At 41.0% G+C, this 13,676-nt stretch overlaps 1 protein-coding gene across 10 annotated transcripts in view; it reads right to left on the reverse strand.

Annotated features, from left to right (window-relative positions):
• Nucleotides 1-2,764: 2,764 nt before the first annotated feature.
• The window catches only part of DGKD (diacylglycerol kinase delta), a 75,586-nt gene continuing 64,674 nt past the window's right edge, over nucleotides 2,765-13,676 (reverse strand). For 9 of the 10 annotated variants that reach the window (XM_035132662.3, XM_035132661.3, XM_035132660.3 and 6 more), the window contains 7 exons: nucleotides 13,112-13,263; nucleotides 12,884-12,995; nucleotides 12,679-12,771; nucleotides 10,769-10,888; nucleotides 10,409-10,526; nucleotides 7,789-7,919; nucleotides 2,765-6,008 (listed from right to left, as the gene is read on the reverse strand). In XM_035132662.3, the coding sequence (XP_034988553.3) occupies nucleotides 5,919-6,008; nucleotides 7,789-7,919; nucleotides 10,409-10,526; nucleotides 10,769-10,888; nucleotides 12,679-12,771; nucleotides 12,884-12,995; nucleotides 13,112-13,263 (816 nt within the window). In that variant the 3' untranslated portion in view covers nucleotides 2,765-5,918. The remainder of the gene's footprint in view (nucleotides 6,009-7,788; nucleotides 7,920-10,408; nucleotides 10,527-10,768; nucleotides 10,889-12,678; nucleotides 12,772-12,883; nucleotides 12,996-13,111; nucleotides 13,264-13,676) is intronic. The other variant, XM_035132663.3, reaches the window with a different exon arrangement.

Genomic DNA, 13,676 nt, shown 5'->3' on the forward strand with positions numbered 1-13,676 from the left:
TCCTGGACTGCATGGACGTCTTGCTTTGCTAAAGGGCCATAGGTGGAACATCTGGAACCGATGGTCAGATTGCACAAGGCATCCTCACTCATAAAAGGGTTGCTCTTGACATTCTGTGACCATGGCATGCAGGAAAAAGAGTGAATATGCATTAAGCATCAGTGAAATGGCTTGCAAAAGGGAGCTTCTCAGCAGTGAGAGACACATTGAGCCTCAGGAGTGACATGCCTCATCCCAGGACATTTAAGAGCAAAGGAGAGGAATCAAATGAAGCACATCGTGATGATGGCCCAAGTATACAGCTTTGCCCTTGGCACTCTCTCTTCCAGTCACATGTTGAAAGCAAGGGTGCCCAGGATATAGGAGGAGGCAACAGCTCTGTCCACAGAATGGTAAAGTCGGATTGCACAAGTGACGCTTGGCTCTACTTATAAGAGCAACTCTCCCAATATCAACCATCTCACATCCTTCAACTGGTACGTGAGGCCTTGGTGGTGGTGCTACCACCGGGGGCTGTCCGGTTTGCACTGACCTGTGACAGGGCCTCTTCAGTGGTGGTTTCCTGTTTATCAGATGTCCTGGTGAGGTGCATCCATCTCCTTCATTGACTTGCAGGGGGAATTTGAAAACATTCCTGTTTACCCAGGCATTTGACGGCTGAAAAGATACTGTTCCTGGAAAAACCCTGAAATCATCACTGGCTGAGAGAATGCAGTTATTTGTAATCTGTTTAAAGACTGTTTTTAATGCTAATTGTTTTAATGTGACAGGTAGGTAGCCGTGTTGGTCTGAGTCGAAGCAAAATAAAAAAATTCCTTCAGTAGCACCTTAAAGACCAACTAAGTTTATATTTTGGTATGAGCTTTCGTGTGCATGCACACTTCTTCAGATACACTAGAAACAGAAGTGTCAGACCCTATATATATACAGAGGGTGGTGGGGGTGGGTGGGAATGGGAGATGGGCTGATGGGAGTGGTAAACCTGTAGATGGCTGTTAATGGCTGCTGATGGCTGCAATGGCTGTTAATGGCTGCTGATGGCAGCCCAGGAGTAATTGCAGCCATCAGCAGCCATTAACAGCCATCTACAGGTTTACCACTCCCATCAGCCCATCTCCCATTCCCACCCACCCCCACCACCCTCTGTATATATATAGGGTCTGACACTTCTGTTTCTAGTGTATCTGAAGAAGTGTGCATGCACACGAAAGCTCATACCAAAATATAAACTTAGTTGGTCTTTAAGGTGCTACTGTTTTAATGTGCTTGATGCCCTGGACTCCTTTGGGAGGGTGGATGGGATATAAACTGGTTACATAATATAGTGGGGTGCATCTTATTGCATTAAGATTTTGGTATAAACCATTCTTAAACTTTGTAGTTCATTGTGGGAAAACTGGCTTAATGCATCAGTGCTGTCCCAGATTACTCCTCCTGCTACAGTGCATCATAGCAAAAGTAGACAAAAAGCTTTCCACGGTAGGTCAAAATGAGTCCTAATGAAGGTAGTTAAATGTTTGTGGACAACTTGCAACTCCTCACCTCCTTTCTCTTGTTGCTATTCATGACTTACCTCAATTTTGTTTATGGTACTCTCATAATGCATCTCGTATGATGGGCAACAGTAACAAGAATAGAGGGATATGCCAGCTCTCATTTAACAGAGTCATTCTGTACCTCTGTCTACTTCTCATTGTAGGTGCAAATTGGCCATATTTGTTATGGCTGCAGCCCTTGTAAAGACAGAAATAAGGAATAATATTTATTGGAGATTTCTGTGTATCCTAACATCTCAATTCCTGGGGTAGTGATGAAAAAATATGAAAAGGAGGAGGAAGCCTTAAAGAAAACAAATGTTTTTGCATGTGTCTTAGATAGTTTCTAAAGAAGGAAATGTTCTTCTGAAACATATTGGGCATTTTAAACAATAAACCTTTCTTTGGGGCACTTTGACAACCCCTTTCTCATCTGTTTTATTGATATGAAAATAAGGAATATTGAGGCTTTAAAGCAGAGGTTGAATGGCCATCTGTCATAAATGATCTCGTTGTGATTCTTGTGTTGCAGGGGATTGGACTAGATGACCCTCGGGGTCCCTTCCAACTCTACAATTCTATGAGTCTTTGATTCATGCCAGTATGGTTAGTGTTAGTGTTGGCCTAGGACTGAAAAGACTGAGTTCGAATCCTTGATTAGTCATGAAGTGCTGTGGGGGGTCACTCCTCTCAGCCAAACCTATCCCATAAAGTTGTTGTGAGAATAAAAATGGAAATGAAACCATATATGCTACCTTGACCTTCTTGGAGGAATGGCAGGATATAAATCTAATCTAATTAATAAAGAGAAAACCCAAAGGGACAAGATATACTCTCAAGTTCTCTGTTTTCTGTTAAGCAGAAGACTACCAAAAACTACTAAAATCAGAATGATGGTTTTATGGTTTTGACCATGAGGTTTTAAACAGTTGTATCCAATGTTGTGAGTAGACCCACTGAAATTAATGAACATTGTGAACTTGAATTCATTAATTTCAATGGATCTGTCCAGAGTAACATTTAGTTGGATGCAACCCATATATTGCCAATTCAGCAAAGTTAACTGGATGAAATATAGCTATAATACCAAACACAGAAAAAATATTTCTTCACAATATCAACTCCCCCTGCACAAAGTTTGGGATTGGTCTGGTTTTTTTTACAAGCTGCTATTAAATTCCACTCCCTGCTTGATAAATATAGCAACAGATCCATTACTGATAGGAAGCTTCGAAACAGGATTTTCTTTATATACAAGAACAATATATTTACAACAATCAGCTGCAAAATATGTACATACAAGAGGTGTCTCCATGGTAATCACTGTATAAATTAAAATAATAAATAGCACGTTCTATTCTTAAGGCACGAAACCTTCTTCCCAAGACTGTACAGGATTGAAATGCCTCCCTATGCTTTTGACAGATCACCGGAATGGTTACAACACCCCTGAGGGAACAGTCATCAGTGGACAACAATACAGACATCAAATGACTTATAAAAACATTTTTCTTTCTTTTCTTCTTCTTTTTACATCACAAATATCTGTTAAGATACAAGGAGTTTTGTGTAAACAGTATTTAATTTACCACACATACTATATTCACCTTTAAATAATACTCAAAAAACAATTTTAATATGATATAGATGGTCAGAGCTTTTCTTTTCAAGAGATACTGGCACTAAGTGCCTCTTTACAGTTTCTATCAGAGATGCAAAATCTAGTGGAATTAATATTTCTTGAGTGTCCATGGACTGAAAATGTGAATATATCCCACTAAGATTAAACAGAATAAATAACTTTGGCTACAGTCATCCTATGCACATTTACTCAGAAGAACCATCCGATTGAGCAGGACTTATTTCTAGAGTAAATATTCATAGGCTTTTACTGGACATAAGTCTAGTGTTTAATAGCTGCACTGAGCTAAAGATGGATATTTTGGGCACTAAAAAGAAATGTCAGCTTTAAAAAAAACATACTGAACCATGCTATTAAGATACAATCCCTTTTTCCCCAAAGGACTTCAGGATTAGCACTTTCTTGAATAAATTCTTTTACATATATTCAATATACCCTTAATGAAATTTAATGGACCCAATACAAAACACTAGCAGGTATGATTCCAGTGTGGCGCCAAGCAAAATAGGCATTAAACACCCTAAGTTTTGTATTTTTCCTCCAAGTCTTGTTTCCAACTCAAAATATTTCAAAGATGTAAAATGTCTGATGACCAGATAGTAGGGTCACCTCACGGCTTAAGTGTCATCGTTTACAGAATCATAAACTATATAATGGAAGTTCTGAATTCTCACAGGTGAGATGTCTAGCTTGCCATGCCATTGTGAACAGTGTGCCTTTCCTCCATAGCATTTGCTTAGCAAGCAGACACATCTTCCAATAAATACAATCTCTCTAGATACCAGAGGCACAACTTTTCATAGTTACTCGTTTTGCCAACCTGATGCACTGACATTTTTATAAAATGTCTGGGATCCAGGACTCCTGTTTTGCACAAAGAGACCACCATGTTTCCAGTTGCAATTAATACAGTTAGACTGTGTCTTGGAAGTTTCTGACCCTTAGACCCAAAATGTCAAGTGATCCTTACAAAGAAATGCATGTGCTGAAGGGGCAATACAAGTGCAGAAAGTTAATTCCTTGAGAGCACTGCAATGATGCAATCCAGAACTCCTTGCAAATATAGCTCTTATCAAAGGGTGATGACACTTGGCTGCAATACAGACTGCATCCGAGTCAAGGGAGTACATGTATAGCCAAGCTGGTCCTCTTAGGCCATTTATCTACTCAGGAGCTAATAATGAGAGTGTCTTTGCTTCTACATGAGATTTCTAGAAGCACAGAGACAAGCACTGTAGTTCATCCACAACAAAAGAAGAGAAAATATCCATTTGTTTTGCTGCATCTTTCTCGCAAGTTATCATATGATGGTTTTGCTCCCTGAGAAGTTCACCAGGAAATGAAAGAGGCTTCCATGTGGTTATCACCAATAATAAAGTGCAGGAATTTTTACTCTCTTCTGTTTGATGGTGGCAATTTCAAACCTACATTAGCAATAATAGAAAATGAAAGCACTGGGAGAGTGAGTTTTCTGGTGAGTGAATACCTGTGTGCCTTGCAATTTACAATCCTCCAGATTCAGTACAGGGGGAGTAATCTACACCATTAAGGCAAACTATATCTGCAAAACTGTGGTAATGGAACAGAGCCAGAGATGTAGGACCCAGGTTCAAGATTTCCTCTGTAAATAGTATTACAAGTTTGTCTTCTTTATAGAAAGCTATAGTCAAAGTTCTCCTGTACTGTTAAAGAAATGGCCAAAAAGAAGCAAAACTTGATGGAATGATAAAATAACCACATAAGGGGGAAATCTCTAAAATTCAGTGGCTCTAAATCAGAATTTGGCAGTGGTTCTCCTAAAACAGAGAAAATGTTATGTACTGTATATCTTAAGCAACGATACACTGGCTTTGCAAAGTCCAGGAAACAGTGATGAAAAAAAATATCTTATTTTACCCTGCCTAAATCTATGCACAGAAACTTCCTTCATTGTTTCCAGAAGTGAGAATCCTATTATATGTTTTAAAAACTTAGTAGAATCAGAGGCAAAGCAATGTCATAAGGAATTAGTATATTCTCCCATGTTGGATGTACTTCTGAGATTATTCAGTATTTCTAGGCACTTGATGTTTTAAGCCAGAACAACATGCAATCCCACTCCTTTGCCATCCACAAGCATTACAGAGCAGGAACACAGGAAACTGAGAAAATTTTCATTTAAAGATAACTTATATCCTTGGAATAGAAAAAAAAAGACTCTGCACTGATATATCATCACGCCACTGTATCTGACACCACTGAAAGAGCACAGACTGAAAAAGAATCTTCCTAATTTGAGGTTGTCCCAAACAGTTAGCTTACAATCTTCTCAACAGCTGAATTTTAACATCTTGCATGCACGAGTGCTTTCATAGTTCTTAATATCTGGCGCAATCCTTAGATCATAGGGTAACATTTGCTTGTGTGACTGTCCACAAAAAGTTTTTGGTCCACGGTCTAGTATACTGGAGTTGGCTGAATGAAGTCTAGCATGCAGTGAGTGTGCCCAGGCCTGAGTAAAGGTGGTGAGGAGGTGGTTGTTAAGGACAAAGTAACACTGGCTTTGAATACAAGGTACCACTTGAGTGGATTGTGGTGTACCCCACATCAGAATGGTAGCACCAAGAGAAGTTGGATATAAGCTCTGAACACTGTTAGCGTTTGGCTGATCCCTTGAGACGATTCTGATCAGGTCTGCTCTGTGAGGTGTCAGTTTTGCAGACATCAGGGGGAATGGTAGATACAGGCTCTGAAAACAGAAGTTAAGCCTCGCTGGCAGGAATATTCCTGCTCAGATCCTTGATCCCATGTAATATCCTCTTCATGTGGCCCACTTTGGTCACTCCTAGGTCCTGAAAAAGAATGTGAATAATAATCTTAGCCCACAAAGAGCTAGTAAAGAGCAGAGAACACTACACAGCTGAATATTAAAAATGGAACTCGAGATAAACAACAACATGACAAATGTAGTACCTCAAACACGAAGCAATAAGGTCATAGAGCTCGACAAAGTAGCAATTAATTATGGAATAAGCTCAAAGCAGCAAAACTCATCCAAACTACACAGACATTCATAGATGCAAAACTCAGTTACTAGCTAAGATGATTTGCACAAATCTTAGAAACAAATCCAGCACAACCAAAAACACAGGGCAGTAGTCAACTAAACAGTCCAGTCAGCGCAAGGATGACCGCTACTGCAACGGGACTACGCCACACCCCCACACCACTCCCGGATCTGCTCCAGAATGTTGGGAGAACAGATTAAGGGGGACAACAGTCCATTGCACAAGGAAAAATCATTGCGCTGACAGAACTGTAGCCTTAGAGCCACAATGAATACAACCCATAATTCAGGAAATGTATTTTAAAATACAGTTTCTCCTGTACCAGAGACACATGGCAGATACACACATCTTCGATTAGACAGTTCTACTTCCACATCAGAAGGGAATCACATTAATCTCCTCTAGCAGAAACAGCATTTCCCCAATGCTAGATAAAGCTTAGCAGAGAATGCTTCATTGGACCCAGTGTTGTGTTGCCTAAAGCTGTGTCTGCAGTTTTCTTTTTAAATAATAATCTTTATTAAATTTACATATCTAATAACCAATTTCAAAATTACATTTCACATACATCACATTTTCTTCAGCTTTGTTTCTACATAAAGCAAAAATTCCCAAAATTAAAAAAAAGAATAAAAAAGAAATCTCCAAAAGCAGTTTTTGCTGCCACTGCTTGATCATAAGCAGTGGAAGCAAAGCTTGAAAAGATACTTTGATACTGCAGGGCATATGGTCCACACAGTTCCTGAAACCATCCAGATCCTGGAACAATAAAGCACATTAGCAGTTGTGCTGGGCTGCTGTGTGGATCCTGCTCCTTATGCAGGTTCGGTTGAACTCTGCATGCACCCAATCTTAAACTGTTCTACATAAGAAGAGCCAATGGCCCATCTAGTCCAGCATTCTGTTCTCACAGCAGCCAAACAGATGCTTGTGGGAAGCCTGTAAACAGGCTCTGAGCACAATAGCACTCTGTCCAGCTGTGATTCACAGCAACTGTATTCAGAGGCACACTGCTTCTGACAGTGGGGTGGAACATGACCATTGTGCCTAGTAGCTATTGACAGCCTTATTCTCCATGAATATCTCTAATCCTTTCTTAAAGCCATCCAAATTGGTGGCCACCACTGCCTCCTGGGGGAGTGGGTTCCATAGTTTAATTATACACTGGCCGTAGTTTGCACCACTGCAGACACGGCTGCCTCCAATGCCATGTATTTTCTCAGTCCACTCAAAACTGTATATGAACATTTATGAAAGGAGGCCAGAATATTGATATCTTTCAAGTAACGATATTCAGAAGTTCAAATCGTATAATTCAATGATTAACTGCAGGCCTTGTCTACAACTTTAGAAGGCTTGGTTTGTGGATTTTGAAAGGTCTGGGTCCTGGACAAAGAGTTTTCCTGTCTGATCTGACCCTGCTAGCCCACAGCTGTAAAGTACTGTTGTTACTCTGTCTAAAGCCACCTAGAACGGAGAGTACGCAGACCAGCTCCAAGCACAGTCAGCACAGACGGCCATGCAAATGCAGATGGCTATTCTTGATAAGAAGCTCATGAAGTACCTTGAGGTCTCTCCGTTCAAGATGCAGGAGCTCAGAGCCCCGGACGTCATGCCGGATGAAGATATCCTTATACTCACAAAGACTGAGGTGCTCAAGCCAGGCCGCAACCTCCTCCGTTCCCCAGAGGTGAACTGTCAGAGATGGAAAAGCAGGAGTGTGTTGAGTACCCAAAAGCCCAGAGGAGAGAAAAAGGTGATCACCAGCAAACACCGAAGTAGAGCAAAAAGAGAAGAGGAAACAATACTAAACCTCACAGCAGAAGGAATGACAAGTGATTCAACAATTCCAGAGCAAGAGAAAGGAAGCAAGATTACAAGCCAAGACATGGTTTTAAATGGAGGCTGGATGTAGTGGAAGCTGTTTTTACCTAGGACTGATTTTATGCTACTGATAGTATGCCTGAATGGATGCTTGCCACACTGTCTGACCAGCAACTTAATAGGATAAAATGTGTGAATGTGCAGTAAACTATCAAGTAATTCAGCTAAGATGAGTATCAGTTTGCCACAAGACAAATCTGGACATTCACAGAAATAGCGCAAAATCCCATCTTTTAAAATGTGTGCTCTGCACCTTTGGGGCTGTTCAAATTTATACAAAAACATACACCCTGGATTTTCTATGCACAGTGAAAACAGAACTGGTTTCAGGCTTATGCAACTTCTTCCCTGCCTTCCCCCGCTAACCTGCATGGAACGCAATGCCCAAATGAAGAAAGACCTCAGAATTATAGTATAAGATATGGAGAAGGGGAGCAGATTCAGCCCTGCTGGATGAAGTCAAAGGTCCATCTGGTCCAGCAGCCTGTTTTCACAAGGGCAAATGAATGGGAAGCCTGCAAGCAGGACCTGAGGACAACGGCACTCTCCTCACTTGTGGTCCCCAGAGACAGGTATTCAGAGGCATCCTCCATGAATTTGTCTAATCCTCTTTTAAAGTTGATGTCTACAGTACATCTTGTGGGAGTGGCCTCCATAGTTGTGCTATGTGAAGAAGTACTTCTTTTTGTTTGTCCTGAATTTTTCAACACTCAGCTTCATCAGGTAACCCTTAGATCTAGAATCCACTTTCTGCATGCCATGTATAATCTTACACATTGTTATCATATATATCATGTTACTCGCCTTTCCTGTAAACTTTTACTCATCTTTTTATAAAATGTTTACCTTTATCTAGTCATCCTGGGCCATAGTGGCTGTGCTTGGGTTATTCTATTTTAGCTTAACAAGCTGGGATAAGAAAAAGTCTTTTGTCCATGAATATAGCCCCTTCTCCTTCCTTTGTAGCATACATGAATTAAATGTGGAAACCGAAGAGGAAAACTATGGCTACCAGCTTTTGAACAAACTATGGTTAAGATCCTGGCTTGTTCCAGAAATGGAAACTATAGTTTCCTGGTTAGAACAGATGCTTCCTAATTAGAAGCTACAGGCAGCTGGAGACTCGGGTATATTATTCTGGTGTACTGTGAAGGGAGAAGAGAAGGGACTGCCTGCATGGGGAAAGGGATCATTCACCTCCACCCCACCCCACCCATCTTATTAAGGCAAGATACAATAGTCAGAACCCAATCCATCTGTTCCCTAATGAATAAAAGAAATGGAAACCCTGATACTTTTGTCACTTCTTTTCATAGAATCATAGAGTTGGAAGAGACCACAAGGGCCATCCAGTCCAACCCCCTGCCAAGCAGGGGGCAACAAGTCTTGTTCCACATATTCTTGGTTAGCAAACTCATTTGCATCCCTTATAGGCACAGTGGCAATGCCTTTTTGTTCCTCAGTCTAAAGGGAAAGAAGTTTTGTCATGATCACACACAGCCTCTCCACTAGCCTCAAAATAAAAGAAGAGCAATTAGAACCTTAAAGTCCAGAGGAAAGTGAGAGAATACAGATATGCCACAAAATTAATGGGAGAGAAGATGGTACTATTAGCACCATGGAACCAACATAATTTACAGATGTAAAAGCCAGAATGTTTTCATAAGGAAGAATAGAAGTCAACAAATCAACTAACCCAGCTAGAAAGGAAGTATTTTGATACCATTTGAATTACTGATTTCAAGGGGATATTTTTAATATCATACTAATCGATAAGGATTAAAGCTAGGGATGCACCAGTGATGATGCAGAATCCCCAGACATTTAGACATGAGGACTTGATTGAAGACTGAGAGTGAATCAATGAGAGAAAATCATTAAACAAATCAGTGAGTATTAGCAGTGGGAGATCTGGAGTTACGCGGACTTGGGCTCCACAGTCCTTTTGCTTTCTAAAGCTACAAATCCTTGAATTAATTGCCTTTGAAAGTCACTAAAGGTTTCTTTGAAGGATGTTCTCGTTTTTTTATAGATATATTTTAGTGCTGTACAACTTCTAGGAGAGAACCCAGCAAGTGTGTTATTTTGCTTAGGGGAAAATACAGCTATTGGAATGTAAGATACCTGATAAAATAAATGAAAAGGTCAAACACCAAAGAGTGTGGGAGGAGAAGTAGGGAGTGTTCAGAAAGAGGCAGAAGAGAAGGGTTTTTGCATTTAGTGGCGGCGTAGATGTGCAGGTGCACATATGGCTACATGTGTGAAGAAGGGCGAAGAGGAAATACACAGACTGGCGGTACCCGGCAATCCCAAACTGCTACGAGTTTCTTTATTCTTGTTGTTCTTCTCCTTTTTAAACTTTGTCACCAGACGAAATTTGCCGCTCCGGCTGCGTTTGGAATAATCCAGCATTTGGTTCTGCAGGGCGGGGAGAATAACAATATAGATATTTCATGATAAGGAATGTGTAGGAGAGAAGTGAAAAATTGCCAACTAATTAAATTTAATTCAATTTAGTTACATTAATTTTATTCAGATTAGCTCAGGATGCTTTGAAAGAGGAAGGCACCAAGCCAATTACTCTCACTTTCCTGTGCAATCCCAGTAACAAATCGCAACGAAAGGCTCCCAATAGCTCTACCCTCCTCATCTGATATTACCTCTTCATCACTGGGTTCCATTAGCTGCCACAGCCAAGGAATGTCTGCTAGCTTCCTCATATGAAAGTCCATTTCTGCCAGCGCTGCTAAGAGCTGCTCCTTCTGCGGGGGATCCAACTGCTGCATCAGAAATAAAGCACACCAGCACACCTAAGAGCTGCACAGCTTAATGGGGAACTATCTAACCACTATCAAGACAACCAGAGTCCCTAATTAACTGTAATTTCCTATTTTGTCTAAACAAGGGAAAATATGGTTACCAGATTCAAATAAGCCAGGATTTTATACCAACTTCAAACTGTATACCATACTCGTATGGTATATAATGTTATGTACAGAAAACAATTATGTATTATGTATAATATATAGTTACTAGTATATATAAGGATATTCATGGGGTAAATATTTAATGCATAATTAAACATATATGCATTATGTCTTATTAATAGGATCATGTATATATAATTCATCATGGGGTAAATCAGTTAATGCACTATATACATAATAGTAAATAGATCAAACTGTAGTTTAAGATCAGGCTTGTTCAAAAGTTGGTAACTATAGTTTCCTGGTTTAAATGAAACAAGAAGCTAGAGTTTAATTGCACCTTGTGTGAAGGAAGGACTGAAGGAGCTCTGTGCACAGGCAAAAGCCTCATTCACATCTTAGCCAATATATGATTGTCCAAATGTTAACTCATACCTTCCAAGCTGTGACCATACTCGTGCTGTAATTTGGCTTTTTAAAAAAAGCCTGCTACTTTGTCAAGCCCAATTACAATGGAGATGTTATTTTGCTGGGTGGAGGGGCAGTGGTGGAGGAACCCTTTCCGGCACTCAGGACAGGATGCCGAGGGGTGGGGCGAACCACCCGGTGATGCATGCATGGCATCTTGTACGGTCGCCGTGCGAGAGGCAGCCCATACGGACATCTGTATGGATGGCACGAGAGTGCGGCAGCCCGTATGGTTGCCGTGCGAGAGGCAGCCCATATGGACGGCGCGCGAGAGCAGCAGCCCGTACGGTCACTGTGTGGACAGTGCGCGAGAGCGGCAGCCCGTATGGACATACTGACTGAGCGCACCCTCGGTCGCTCTACAGCTGGGGGGAGGCAGGGGCCATCTTGTCACACACACCCCTGAGTGGCACCTGGGGTGGACCACCCCCTCCGCCCCCCACTTTGTATGCCCCTGTGGAGGGGTGCTGCAGCAGCTGGGTTTGACTTTCCTTTCCCCAGCTGTCATCCCTTCTTCTGGACAAAAGATACTTCCGCCACAATTAGGCTTGAAAGAAGCTTTCTTTTGTTCCAATAGAAGCCTAATTGTTGCAGGGTGTGTGATCTTCCTGGAGATTGGAGTGAAGGAAAGGTTAACTCTGGACGTCTCAGCTCAGAAGATCACTCCTCTACTGCACTACATTTTGCAAAATACACACACACTGAACCTAACTTATGGCAATGGGAGGAATACATGTGGTAGCAGTGTGTGTGTGTGGTGTGTATACAGTTTCTATGGTTTGCAAACGTGCCCATGGCCCAAAGGGGTTAGCAATGAAACACATTTTTGTTTACTGAATATCCAGGCAAACTATTATTCTAAATAACTGCTGTTATTTTTCTTCTGACAAATGGAATTATATTTCTAGAATACCGGTATATTGGTATGTATTATTCTACAGAGCTCTAGCATGCTAGCTGCATCATGGAAGATAAAACCACAGATCTAATGTTGCTAAACTGCAGAAAGAAGAAACAACAATATTTAGGGACCGGATGAGGGCGGTAAAAGCACTGTCAACTGTGTGAGTGCCTAGCTGCGGACTTGAAAAAACAGAGAGAATTATGTTCTCAGTAAGAGAAAAAAAGTAACAGAAATAACTAAACAGACACCTTTCCTGCTATTTATCCCTTACCAGGGCCATTTTGCCAGCCAGGAGCAGTTCTGTTTCATTATGCAGGGCTTTAATATTATTCACCATCTCTACAACAAGGTTGCAGTTCAGGCCCTGTGGAAAAACCATAAGCATTAGAACTGGAGGTCTGAAACTCCAAGCCAATATAAAACTAAATAAAGCAATAGGAAGAAGTTGGGTTCAGGCAAAGAGAAACCCCTCATACCTCTGTAGATTTGGACTTGGCATATACTTTATCCATAGACTTGGAGCTAGCATTGACTGCATGAGCAAGTTCTTGTTCCATGTCCTGGTATGACTGGGCTATTTCCCGAATGCTGCAGGTGGGAAGGGGAGGGGTGAAGAAAGCAATAGCATAAACTTTCTGGGCTGTTGTCTCATTCTGGCACCACCACCTCCAAATGAACCCGAGAAGAAAAGAAAATGGCCTCACCTGTGAATCAGAGTGCCCGCTGCTTGGCAAAACTGATTGATCTGGGTGGACTCCTCTTCAGATATAATCTCTGGATGCAGGGAGAAAGAAGCAGGGCGGGGCAGCTCACATTTTTGTTTGTCTTCCCAAGACTTTAGGGTGCTCTCAAATGCCTGGAAAAAATGGAAGCTATTACTATTCCATGCCATCAGTGATTATTTAGGAGAAGCTGATATCTTTATACTATACTTTCTGTATACACAGAAATATTCCCCCCCATCTCTGTAATATCTATCATGATTTTATTTATCAGATTTTTAGACCAACCTTCATCACATGTAGTGATCTCAGGGTAGTTTCTAACATAATTTATTCCATTCAGCACAAATATATCACATTCATGAACAATAATATGCAATACTTAAAACCAATCATTAATAAAATACTACAGGAAAAACCTAAAATATAAAATAGCATCCACCAATTTCCCTTAAAGGCCTAGGAGAACAGATAAGCTTCCATTACCAAGTGATAGCATAGCAAAACTGTTTCCATCTGCACTTCCATAGGAAGGGTCCTCTCCCTC

The sequence above is a fragment of the Zootoca vivipara genome, chromosome 5 (genome assembly GCF_965207765.1).
Source record: "Zootoca vivipara chromosome 5, rZooViv2.hap1.1, whole genome shotgun sequence".
Lineage (NCBI taxonomy): Eukaryota > Metazoa > Chordata > Lepidosauria > Squamata > Lacertidae > Zootoca > Zootoca vivipara.